Source organism: Dichomitus squalens, assembly GCF_000275845.1.
Source record: "Dichomitus squalens LYAD-421 SS1 unplaced genomic scaffold DICSQscaffold_47, whole genome shotgun sequence".
NCBI classification, from domain to species: Eukaryota; Fungi; Basidiomycota; class Agaricomycetes; order Polyporales; family Polyporaceae; genus Dichomitus; species Dichomitus squalens.
Window position 1 is genome coordinate 29179 of NW_006766929.1, and position 12787 is coordinate 41965.

Sequence of the window (12787 nt, forward strand, 5' to 3'; positions counted from 1 at the left end):
TCGGAGTATTCGATACGTCGCCCGACAATCGCGTCCACATAATCACCCTCTCTTTCAGGTTGATCGTCTGGAAACACCGAAGAGACGAGCTGTACTGAATAAAGATGTCTGGGGTCAACCCTTCTCGTCGTTCTCCCCCGCCTCGCGGCACATCAGGAAAACAGGTAATCACTTAATGCCCCTTAAAGTCGCCTTTAAGGGCATTAAGGCGCCTAAGTTGCCATTAAGCGTGGGTAAGTCGTAAGAGTTAAGATGCACGATTAAGACCATTAAGTTGAGCGAGCGCGGAAACGTTCCGCGCCGTCGTCGGGCACGTTTGCCCCTGTCACAACACTTGTACAGGCTTTCAATGGACCTTTACTTTACTCTGCTCCAGCAACAAGACACTCTATGGAGTTGAGGGTGAGTGACTTCGAGTTATGTGCAGGAGAGCTAAGCGGTCTAAGGCGCTAAGCCATTAAGGGACTGCATGGCTTACTGATGCAGTTCCTTCACACTGCGTCCACGCGGTGTGCAAACCCGTGAGCGGTCCATTTGACGTCTGAAGTACCCACCCTACCCCCGCCTACGTCTAAGATGGTGTCAGCAATACCATCGCAGTTTTCGCCGGGAAAATTATTGCATTTCAACCATCTCGGCGCGCCGGCGAAAATGCGGACCTACAGGCTCAGAACGCCTCGTTCCCCAAGACGCGCCTCTTCATGGAGACCTTCCATGCCCTTGAAGCCCTGGCATATTTACTTCTGTGCAGGAACACGCTATATAGGCTATATGAAATCTTGATCGTCGGCGGAGCAGCTTTTCTTCAGCTCGTAATCGCGTTGTACGAGCTGCTCGCGACGAACTACAGAAGTTGCCTAAACCGGAACGCTCGTACACCCGCAAACTGCCATCGCTCGGAGTTACTTGCGATCAATACTTCCGAGACTTCTCCTTCCTGCGTGTTGCACGCTCTTGAGGTCAGGTTCTAGGCAGCTGCCATAGCACGCCACTTGTGTGCTCGTAGAACGGACAGACGGTGGCATCATACTATGCATCTATTTAGAGGGATTTGATAAGAGATGTAGTATTAGGATGTACTGCTACATATGAGGATATAAGACGATGAGATATAAAGACAACAGAAACGGATGCTGAATGAATGTGTATGAGGGGATACAGCCCGAAGTCCCATATCCAACAACGCGCATGCCCCTAGAGGCCACGCTGACCCCGTGCCATGCCGACCATGAGGTCCTTGCCCTTCATCATCTTTGCAAACCAGTCACCAAGGATGATGCCCCACAGGAAACCAAGGTATGCGGAACCGCCGCTCTGTAAAAATGGGTACGATCGCCGTCAGCGGGCTGCATATTAGAAGATAGTAAGCTCCGGAGAACGCACCTTGCCGAGCGGGATGAGGATCAGCTCAGGGCTGCCCTTGTACGCCTTCTTCAGCGGCTGGCCCTGGAGGAACGAGATGATGTTCGCAACAATGATGGCGGCGTGCCCGCCAGCCTTTGCTGCCTGCTTCTGCTCCTCCCAGTCGATAATGTCACCCCCGGCGAACACGCCGGCGTGGCCCACGACCTCGAGGAACTCGTTCACTCGGACCGTGCCCGATGATGTCAGGACGTCAGAGCCGAGCGACGAGATGAAGCTCGTGGCAGGCTTCGAGCCGAACGCTTGGATCTGTACAAGAGGAGATGGTGAGCCGACGGGTCAAGGGCCGGGTTGAGACGGATAACGTACCACAAGGTCGACATTTGGGAGGCTCTTGCCGTTACGGGTAGAGATGCCGTTCACATTCTCTGAAGGGGGAAGGTCGATAGAGTCGCCGAGGAGGAGTTCGATGTTGCGTGAGCGTACACGGCGCTCGATGTCCTTGCGGTACTTGGCAGGGTAGACGGCGTTGAGGAGCTGGGAGTCACGGTGGATGATTGTGACCTTCTTTTTCTGTAGCAATTATGTCAGCTCGAGTACGACGCATGGGGAAATAGCAAGCGCTTACAGGGTACGCATATTTGATTTCGCCCGCCAGCTCTGATGACAAGGACGAGCTTAGCAGATAGAAGGCATACAGATATAGGCACACGACTGACCTATTCCGACCGCACCGCCACCGACAATCACGACGTGGTTAGCCTTCTCGACCTTGTTCCTCCAGGTGCTGATGTGCGACTTCGTAGCCGAATTCGTCTCGGGAAGTTGGATGATCTCGGGCCAGATAGCACCGGTCGCGATCAGGAGCGCGGAGTAGGATACCCTCTCGCCACTCTCGAGAACGACCTCCCCTCCCTTTCCAGGAGCCGCCTCCGCGATGGACACGACCTTGCCTTGCTTGAAGGTACCATTACCATTGTGGAACAGCTTCTCGAAGCCGAAAAGCGCCTTCTCCTCCAACTGATCCTCGGCACTGACTGCGATACGCGCCAAGGCGGGAAGATGTGTGTAGAAGGGGCGGGCGTCGATGAGGATGATGTTATACTGGGATGCGCTGAGCTTCTTCGACAACTCGCGAGCAGCGGTACCGCCAGCAAAGCCACCACCGATGACGACCACGTTCTTCTTTCCAGACTTCTCGACCATGTCGTAGGAGTGTTGAGGGCGGGAGATAGTAGTGAAGAGGGAGGTAAACCAGGCCCAGAGGGAGAGAGACGTAGGCTTTGAGACAGGTGTGGTATCGTCGGAAGGCATACTAGGTTTCGCTTTTATGGCGGGAGTGCACCGTTCGCACACGACCGCTAAGAACCCTAGGGCCCCGGCGTTTATCAACCTTGGAGGTCTCGGATTGGTCCCTGCCTGCCTGATTTTGGGAAATATGATGTAAGCCACTAGCTGCGTCTGAGTAGTGAGGGAAGATTCGTGATATCTGCTTACTCTCATGAGCGCCTATGCATACAATAAGTGTGGAGGCGCGCGTTTCTGGCATGGTCGTATTGCGCGGCTACGTGCCGAGGCGGGACTAGATGTGTAAGCCACTTACCGTTCGTGTATCGCCGACGCATACTGTACACTCTGAAACAGATGCTTGCAAATAGAGTTTGCTTGTCTATGGGGCGATAAAGGGTGAAAACCTGATCTATTCTGCATTAATCAATATGGCGCGAACGGCGATGAAGGCATTCACTCAGCTATTCACCGATATCCATCGGCATGTCGAGGCATTGAGGCGAATAATTGTAGGACCGACTTCATGCTGCTTTACGAGCCCCTATCCTTGCATGCCAGTACCTCGCGGCTATCGGTGATGTGCCGCCAGTTCATCATTTGTCCTTCCCGAACTCCACCGGAAGCTAGGGCAGGGCCGCGCTCAAGTGCAGTCCGCACTATAGGAACTCCGCAGCGCAGTCAAATGCCGCTGAGGAAAAACTGACGCAAATAGGGGCTGGTGTTTCCACTGTACAAGCGCCAAGCGCTATCATCAAGGATAAGTTCTTGACTCGTATTCTTGGGAGGTCCCATGTGGTTATCGAGCTCAGTGCCTGTGCGACAGGACCAGGGCGAGGATGAATCTTACAGATGATGGGGGTTTGAAAAATTGAAATTACGTTAGACCTTCGGGCCACCGAAGTCCACTCTCAGAGGCGCCAGCAAAGGCGCGCGTTCAACCTACCGTCAGGCGCTCACGATCGACCACCTTGTGTCCACTCCTACAACGTCGGATCCGCGGCTACTGACTCGGTGCAATCGATCAGCTCGCGGCACATAAACATGCCGGAAGTAGCATGGAAAATGAATGGGAAGGATCACGATGTCGATCCTTGATACGCACAGCGGCAGCGACAGGGTCGGCGACATCCTAGCGATCACAACCTTGGCCCATAGTCCGATTCGATTTTGGCTTTGGCCTTATGTTAAGGTTCGTATCATAGGCAAAAATTTACGCAACTGGCAGAGACCGCGGCAGTGTAGGGACGTCGCTCCGTAGGGCCGTCACTATTGGCGTTTTTCACGGCTACGGTTGCTCGCCATGCCAGCGGGAGGTGATGTACTAAATCAGCTTTGCTTCATGTGTGTAATTCCGCTGGAGTCCTATAGTTGCCGCTCACACTCTTAGGGCAGCAGATTTTTATCCATCGATTGTACACAAAGCCTATCGTCAAGATGCCTTTCATAGCGCTGTCAGTCAGCGTGACCGGAGCGGTCCGTAGATGACCTTATAGGCACCAATAATCGCGGTTCGTATGTACCAATGTTATCACCCCCTAACCATCAGTGAAAAGCATGCATAACCCACCCACTATGTTGACACGGGAACCGACAGAGTACCGTAGAGCGACATCGGTGTGGACACGATACCGGATGTCTAGAAAACCTCAGGGACGAGCAAGCTATATGCACGTGTCCTGACTCGCTCTTTCCCAACAAGTCAAGTTTCTGCCCCTGACAGAACTCACTACCCCACATTTCAGTCAATATGTCAAGCATCCTATTTCCCCTCATTCTCTCCAGAAACACTTCGCTCCGGCCCCGCATCCGGCACGAGATGTCCCGCAACATCGCCCGCGCACTCACGGACGTCCGCCCCCACATCCTTCCTCCTGCACCCTTCCTGGTGCAGCCGGCACAACCAATCCACGTCTCGGCATACCGATGGTCGCGCGAAGCATCCTGTCATGTCCAACGTATCGCTCCCTCGTCCGCGTGCACGGAGAACATCGGTACCGGTCTTGTGACCGGGGGAGACCGAGGAAGGTTGCACAGTGACTTCGACCCAGACCTAGAGCCTCCCTCACACTTCCCATTAACCGGAGACATATAGAAGGTCACCTGCCCGGGCTACTTCCGGCTATGCAGTTGATACCGGCCGTGAGTGTCGAGATCGACGCACGTCATCAAGGCTGCCTCATGGAGCGGTTTGAGCCAACTTGGCAGATTACAGGTGCTCGTCGCACACCGTGACTTTCTCGTGCATCCCATCCGCATGCAACGGTTCGCCGCTAAGCCTTCAAGTTCTGGTCAGATGACAAACCTTAGTCTCGTCGGGTTCGTATTACCCTTGTTATCGTCCTTGAGCTCCCACTATGTCGCATATCGGACGAGAGCCGGACTCATCGACCCGCTGTTCCGCCACTCGCTTTGAACGCACCCCTTCATTCGCCCTCGAGGATAACGCAGACGAGCAGCGCTGCTGCCGCACGGAAGCCGCGCCCCATATGCAACTCTCGAACATTTTCCGAGCCGCATTCACCGCTTGATCCAGGAAGGCACCGTTCCCCACCCGGCCCCGGACTTCGACTCCCGCCCCCAGGCTTCCACCCCATGTTGGACGGTGGATCTGGCGACTATGGGCAGGGCGTGTTGTCTCGACGTCTCTTCTCAATACAAAGGTCACGTCTGATCTGCGATGCGGCCGATTGGCCAAGAGGCTGGCTGCATCTGACCAATTGATATGTTTTTCCGAAGTTGATATGTCGATTTATCCTTGGTATGCCCTTCTTCGTCGTGACAGCCTCTCCGGACCTCGTGTCGCTCGTACGTCTTGGGCAAGCTCACGGCGATAAATTAAGTGATGCGTGCCCGAGACTCGCCGTCGGGTTCCCGCCAAACTTGGCAACCCGTCAGTGCTCGTCGTGCCTCCCAGACGCCCTGCCCCACTTCTCACTCACCCTCCAGCGGTGGGCCCGAGCCAAAGCCGCCTATACATCGTTGCTTCGATCAACAGCACGCTTCCCGCGCACGCCGAAGACCAACCGGGACCACCAAACAGCGTACATTGAGCGTATATACCTCGGAAGGGCGGGGCAGCGCGCGCGCCGCATGACCATCTCTGTCCAACAAGCGGCGCGTTCACGCGAGTCCGAAGTTCTCCGAACCCGCACAACCCCATCGTGGTCCTGTCGGAAGGCGTCGTAGACGTGCGACATCACGCAAAGTGAGATAACTCCGCGAGTTCGATGCCAGTAAGTAAGTTCGGTTGGCGAGTGGCTATCTGCAGCCGAGCTGTGGCGCAGAAGACGGCGGGGCGGGCGAAATTAGTCGAGAAGCCGCCGCCTACCACATCGCGGTGGTCAGCAGTCCCCGAGAGGCCGTCACTGCGCTGATGGCGGAGCGACGTCCGACGCTCGCAGGCCACATGCGGCGTGGAGGGCTTCTTCGTCACGCACGCGGCGGCAGGCGTCATTGCGTTCTAACGCGGGCTTGCAGTCGGGCGCATGAGACGAGGTAGATAAGGGGCTTACATTACTGCTCTGGCTTCTAGCTATATGACATGACAAGACAGCGGCGACGACGACGAATGATACTGATACATTACTCCCACCGCGCGCGCACTCTAAAGACCGCGTAGAGGTGGGGAGGAGCAGCTACAGCGTAACGACACAAGACGGCAAGCAGGCGTTGGGGATGCCCATTCCAGCGTAGCGCGAGTTCCAATTGCAGCAATCCAGGACAGGGGGGCTAAGCCCCGCGTTTCGTAGTACTCGATTGAGTGCGTGCGCGTGCGAAGGAAGAAGGGGAACAGAACGTCCATTGAGAGAAGATGTCCTCGAAATCGTGGTGTACAAAGAGAACGGGGGCAGGGAGTCCACGCACAGGTCTCCGATGGCCTTAGTCCTTCTTTAGCTCTCTCCGGAGGATGAACATGCGGTCCCCATCAGGCCGTGTGCTCAGTTCCTGCACGTTCCGCATGGTCTCGAGCCCTTGTGGGCTGCGGCCCTTCGCAACGACAACATAGATTTCGAGACCGTCACCGACCTAATGGGAAAGAGGGGCCACAGATAAGCAAGCGTTCGTCGTGTTATCACTTTGACAGAGAAGGGTGCATGACAAAAGACGTGCTTCTGACAGACAGACCAAGTGGCGCCGCGTGGAAGAGAAGGCGGGATACGTACCTCGATATGACGCTCTGTTGCGCTCGTAAACGAGTCAATGACGATAGCAAGAACATCCGACAGCGGCAGGTGCGCCGGGTGCGATTGGCCAGCCGCCGCTTTCTGGTTCTTGAAGTATATCTAGACGAGGGATCACGAACAGATGGAAACGGGTCGACGTCGGGGAAGGATCGGGTCAGCATCCTGAGCTAAGCGTATCGTTAGGGGAGCGGGGGACTAACCTGATTGTCCAGGAATGGTTGGACTAGGGATTGAGCGGCGCCCGCGGCTCGGCATGCTTCACGTTCATATGATCCTACGGGATCGAAGGAGTAGACGGCGCCGGAACCTGGAAGGAGAGATGCATTGTGAGCATGGATGTGACTGGGATGACGCAAGCCCGTGACCTGCACAGGGGCGAGTTCTCGCGTGGCCGTGTAGCGCTCATGGGATGCGAGGACACGCGTTCCCTCCGAAAGCAGCAATCGCACATCTTTGTGCCCGGTCGCAAATAGACAAACGATAGGCAACTAGAAGTACCGGAAGTAGATGCTTCTATACATTCAGAGCGTTCCAGAAGCGAGGGGTACCCAGTGCTGTCTCCGCATTGGAAGGAATGACACTCACCATCTTCCTCGATACCACCGAGGATGTTGTAGACATAATAAGGGAAGAAACGCTGAGCGTAGAGCATGGTCTGGATCAGGCGGGCGATGGCATGGAGGGGCATGTCTTTTGCATGTGCGTGTCGATACCACTGGAAGGCGAGCCATAAATCAATCAAGCGCGCGACGCGTCGTCCTCGCGACTACTACGCACCTCAAGTCGCTGCTTCACCTTCTTGACGAACATGTTGCCATCTGCAGCAAAGCCATTTACCGCGAGCACGGCGCGATCAGTTCTGTGAAAACGCGAATGAAAGCGCAGGTGAGTGGACGATAGCTGCTGAGTAGGGGTGAGGGGCAATCAACGCACAGCCGGAAGACCTTGGGCGCATAGCGGGTCTGTATGCTGTAGCCCTCGCTCTGGCGAGTATCACCAGCAATGACGGTGAAGTCTGCACCAGCGATGGCAAGGATGGTACCACCGTTGTCGGTGTATGGGTTGAACTGACGCTGCTGGGGGTGTGCGAAGGAACCGTCAGGCATGATGAGGTCAGAGAGTGCTGGCTCGTGTGTATGCGTCGGGCTGGTTCGGACGGTGAGCGAGGGGGATACGAGAGACGGACGGAGGCGATGGGGTGGTGGTATATAGAGGGGGACGAGAGAGGCCGCGTCAGTTTCCGCGGATGGACGCGCGCGCACGGGCGCCTGTGGGGCGGAGTTGGAAGATGGGAATTTGCCGAGATTTCCGCCTGACAAGCCACGTTCGGTAGCTGCTCCCATACACAGGAACGCCCTCTTCCTCTTCCCTATCAGCCCTATTCTGATCCACCGCCGCCTTCTTGCCCGACATTAATCCGCCCTGGCCTCCATTCTGGCACCGCCGCCACCACCCAGAGCAACGGCGTACAGGACGTATGTCTTCGCATTCAAGACGTCCTTCTTTCCCAGATACAATTGAATGCCGGCTCACATCCCAGCCAGCAGCGTTCAGATGGTGGACTTGTCTGCTCGAGCTATTCTCCGCACAATCCCTGAACGGACTTCGCCCTTTACTGACCCATCATGCCGGTGGTCGTCACTGGGAACGCTCCCAGCGCACGCCTTTCACCACCCATGATAGGCTTCGTCTCGGGACGTGTCCATGGAACCCAACTCAATTGCGATCCTCCGAACCCACCACCCACTCTCTCAGTCGACCCTGACAAATCCTCACGCCGTCGTATCTCGCCCTCTTCCCACCCCTAGCCTTCTCACGTCCTCTCCGGAGCACGACGACCGCTTTCCCGAAGCCCACATTGACCTCGCCCACTGCACCCATCTTACCCGGAAACCTCGATAGCCCGCTGCCTGGGTACCAATACGCCTGTTTCTGATAATCACAAGAGGCGCTCCGTTCGCTCAGCTTTGCATTTCGCCGCCAAACCCTGACCGCCATTCATCGATTTTCTGGCCGGTATTCTCCCGCCCCTGGCCGGTCCTTGCTCATTAGTCGAAGCGAATGGGCGCAATTGACGTCTGGTTCACAGGCTTTCGAAGGTACGTTCGTGAGTATTAAACCTGACGATCATAGTCTGCCCTCAATGCTCGCCGTTTAGAGGCCTGTCGTTCAATTGGTGTACGGTGATGCTTCTGAAGGTTTCCACCCTCTTGCGACTGTCGTATTACACTTACGGGCTTTTTGCCAAAGTGTGCATTATCTCGCCTTCGTATCGTGCGTAAAGATGCAGAGATAATCGATCAATACAGGTAACGTGTGTGAACCAGTATGGCTAGCACGGCTCCACTGGTCCACGCACGTTGTACACCGTCTGCTGCAACTCGGTATGTCGCTTGACATTGTCAGCGTGAGGACTGTGGCGAACTCGGCCGAGTCGGTGCAGAGCGAAGCTCGCGGGAAGTGTGCTCTCAGAAAAGCTCTACAGCTCGCCGCTCTCATGTACGAATCTAAGCGTGGCATCCCCTCCATCAACGCGAACTCAGTTTCCATGGCCTTCATTATTACGGCAGAGACTCGTACAAGTCGCTAGCGAAAGAATTTAACTTCTGGCGTTGGTTCTGCCCCACTTGTCCGTGCGCATAGGAGGGCCACACTCGCTGTCTATCAAGGAAAGGTAAGGGGGACGCCAAGAGGACCGGCCAAGGGATTCCTCCGGCAGAGCCAATTGTCGGCCGGAGAATGGCCCATTATTTGTTGGCTTTACGGGCTTGCAACATAGGTCTGTCTCACAGCGCACATACTGGAAAATCGTTACCCTCTTCACTCTTTTCGATGCATCTGCTCCAGCGGCTGCGTCCACGTCCTTGGGCCCATCGCTCTGCCTGCAGCGCAACTCATCGAGCTCAGCTTATCGCTGAACTCGCCTCGTTTCTTAGTGCGGTAATGTTCATGAGCCTTGCCCTACCTGCTCGCGCGCTAGATGGATAGCAGATGTGTATTTGGGCTCGGCTTGCTGGTCTTGTCCCATGTCTTCACACGACCAGCGTAGAGACTAGCGCGTGGTGTTTATCGTTTCAGCGGTACCTGAGCTACCCAGTCCCCGGACAACGGCGGTCCGCAGTCATCTCCGCGAGACCCATCTACAATCTTGCAGTGTGAGACAAATCACCGGCCATGTTACAGTTCCTTGGTACAGATTGCGAGGATGCCGTAAATTTGTCTCGCCTTGTCTAGCTACCCCTTGGCCTTCGGACACGAGGCATCCTGGGAACATCCAACCTCTTCCTATCACTGCAAGCCGGGGTACACGTCTATTTTCGTCGACGGTCGCCCGGCGACGGGCCCCCCGTGCACGTGCACGCGCACGGCTGATGAGGCGTGAATAGACATAGACTTGACAGATCGTGTTCGCGTTCCCTTCAGGCCCTCGGTACTCTACAGCCAGGGACGCGCCCCCACGACGACAAACGGCCACGCAGTCAGGCCGCAGCGCGGTGCTCCGTCTATTCACGCCGCGCGGTCACGTTGGACGCGCGGGACCCTCGCTGCTCCTGGGCACTATTGGGCGCGGCGGCACTCGAGTTCGCGAATCCCGCGCAACGCTCCTTTGCCGCGCAGCTGGTAGGCGTCTTGCCTGCTCTGGGCGAGAAGGAGGGAGGGGTGCGGAAGGGTGCAGTGGGGATTTGCCATTGGGCATGCTATGTGCCAGTGGGGGAACCTTCATCCGGCAGCGCATAGCGTCACCCTTGCTGTTTGTGGGAGGCGACAATCCCCCCTGCGCTCTTCTCCCCCCGAGCATACTTTCTATGTGAGAGCCCTCGCGCGAGCACAATCCGAGGCTCGTCTTTGCGCGGTCTGGCCTTGTCCGCTCCTTCCGCTGCCGTTGGCGTTCTCGACTCTGTTTGAACTACAGCAGGTCTTTGCACGCGTCGCCGGAGTGATTCCATGCGCCCCTCGAGCGTCCTCACACGCCATGCTCGGGATTATCTAAGCGTTCGCTTCGGGAGTGGTTTATAGCCCCGGCTTGCGCTCTGGGTAGCGTGCAATTGCGGACTGTAGCCCAATATAGCACCAAGTCGCCGTCGCCTTCGCCTTCGACTTCACCGCCGGCAGCGTGGTGTTCATGTCAAGGGTTCTGACTTCTGTGCCTGATAAGGCTTGGTTAATGCGCTCGTACGCCGCCTGCCTGCGCGCGTCGTGCTCGCCTACACCATCCGAGTCGTTCTGCGAGGCGACGTTTTGGACACGCGATATCCGCCTCCACCTCTGTCGGCCCGCGCGTCCTGGCGGTTTCTCATCTGTCGCTGACATGACGCACCGTATTTACCGCTCTCTTGCCAGTACGGCGAATGGGTGACCACTCCTGTGCTCGGGTGCTCTACATCATGATGCATGCATGCGCTGTTTCGCCGCCGCCGGCGACGTCGCCGTGTTCTGCTCCCGTTTGCGCACGCCGACTACTGCCAGTGGCACCTCGACGACGCCGTTGGCTTTCTAAGTATGTACCTGGGTGCCAAATCGCCGTGCGTGTTCCCGCGCACGGGCACGCGTGCAGACCGTGCTGGGGTGAGTTCGCCATGGCCACCAACAGGGTGACGAGCAAGTGACATCGCGCCCTCGTCTATTTCGCCCCATTCGTCGGCGATCAATGCGCCTGCGCACGCTCACAGTACTCGTGTTCAGACACCCGCTGCTAGGAAACCGCTTGGCATGTGGCCGCATGGGTTCCGGCCCCCCTTCGACGGTCCCGCGATTTCGTCGTGGGCATCCGCGCAGGCCTGGGCCTAGATCGCAATCGCCTCGACGAATCGCATCTCGCGCACCCCCTTCTCTCATTTAGTCTCTCTCTGGATCGCATCGCGTCGAAGCCCGTCGACGTCTCCACCCCAGCCCCGGTAGCAATCTCGTGCTTGGCCTTGAAATGACGGGGGTCTAGAGCCTCGGCGACCTCGACGCTGCTAGGCTCTGGCCCGCGATCCAGCTCGAACAAAGGTCGTCTTCTATCCTTCCAACCTTCCACTCCTAGAGCGGCGCTCCGATTGGCACGCTCGAACCCCCAGTCGCACCTTCCATCGCCTCCTTCCCCACTTCTCCGCAACTAGGTGAGCCGGTGCTGCTGATTAGAGCGTGGAGGATAAGCTAAGACCGAGACAAGTCGTGCGCCACCGCGCTCGCAGCGTCAGCGTAAACCTCGGCTTTCTCACGCACACCTCCCGCCTCCCGCCAGGTTTCTCCGCGCACGTCCCTGCACTTGGACGTCCGTATCTGACATGGCCTTACGCGACTCCGACCCCGTCTCAGGTGGACTCGCGAGCTCGGCCAGGGACGTGATAGCGAGGATGTCCACTGGGTGCTGTGATATCGACAAACGGTGAAGATAACTTACGGCATCTGAGCTCCTGCAGCGTCTCACGCCTTCGTCGAGTCCCTGAGCTCGTGGCAGAGCCGCTCATACGCTTGGCTTCTCCCGATGGGTGTCGGACACCGACGTTTGTCAAGTAGCCAGCGGAGGGAGACGCTCATCTCGCCAGTTAGGGATCCACAACGGCTGCACGGCTCCGCTTCCCTGCCGCACCGGTTCGTATGTCCGTTTGCTGTTCTCACTCCCTCACTCTACTGTCCCAGTCCCATGGTGGCGCGGGAGTTCGCCCGCGCATCCTCTCGTGACCGCGTGGCCTGCTGTCAGGAAGCATGACATCCTGCGCTTGGGGGAAACGGCATAGAGGGGGTGCGAGTATCTGACAGGCTGGTGTGTGTACGCATGTCCACGGTCCTGTCATGCCCAGCTTCGACGATAACAAGTACCCACTCACGAACCACAAGTCTTGCTGATTACAGGCATAAACATCTCACTGTCGTAGGGTAGCAATGCTTCTGTGCGACTGTAGTGCCCGCAGACAATGCCGATGATCTGGATGCGCAGTTCGTGCTTACCGATCTAAGTACGCAAT

At 56.9% G+C, this 12787-nt stretch overlaps 3 protein-coding genes across 3 annotated transcripts; 1 reads left to right on the forward strand and 2 right to left on the reverse strand.

The window, feature by feature from the left end:
- Window positions 1–1194: 1194 nt before the first annotated feature.
- Window positions 1195–2568, reverse strand: DICSQDRAFT_68354 (FAD/NAD(P)-binding domain-containing protein; the record flags this gene model as incomplete). The annotated part of the gene is made up of 5 exons (XM_007369289.1): window positions 1195–1314; window positions 1384–1671; window positions 1732–1935; window positions 1991–2022; window positions 2082–2568. The coding sequence occupies 5 exons, from the start codon at window positions 2566–2568 to the stop codon at window positions 1195–1197; spliced, it is 1131 nt and encodes a 376-aa protein (XP_007369351.1).
- A 3578-nt stretch (window positions 2569–6146) lies between these two features.
- Window positions 6147–8019, reverse strand: DICSQDRAFT_111024 (proteasome subunit). The gene is made up of 6 exons (XM_007369290.1): window positions 7770–8019; window positions 7614–7695; window positions 7422–7551; window positions 7037–7143; window positions 6816–6935; window positions 6147–6678 (listed from the first exon to the last, which is right to left on the reverse strand). Exons 1-6 carry the CDS (start codon window positions 7940–7942, stop codon window positions 6532–6534), a joined length of 759 nt encoding a protein of 252 aa, XP_007369352.1. The 5' UTR covers window positions 7943–8019; the 3' UTR covers window positions 6147–6531.
- A 4125-nt stretch (window positions 8020–12144) lies between these two features.
- DICSQDRAFT_157091 (uncharacterized protein) lies at window positions 12145–12757 on the forward strand. The gene has a single exon (XM_007369291.1). The coding sequence runs from the start codon at window positions 12307–12309 to the stop codon at window positions 12529–12531; it is 225 nt and encodes a 74-aa protein (XP_007369353.1). The 5' UTR covers window positions 12145–12306; the 3' UTR covers window positions 12532–12757.
- The last annotated feature ends 30 nt before the right edge of the window (window positions 12758–12787 follow it).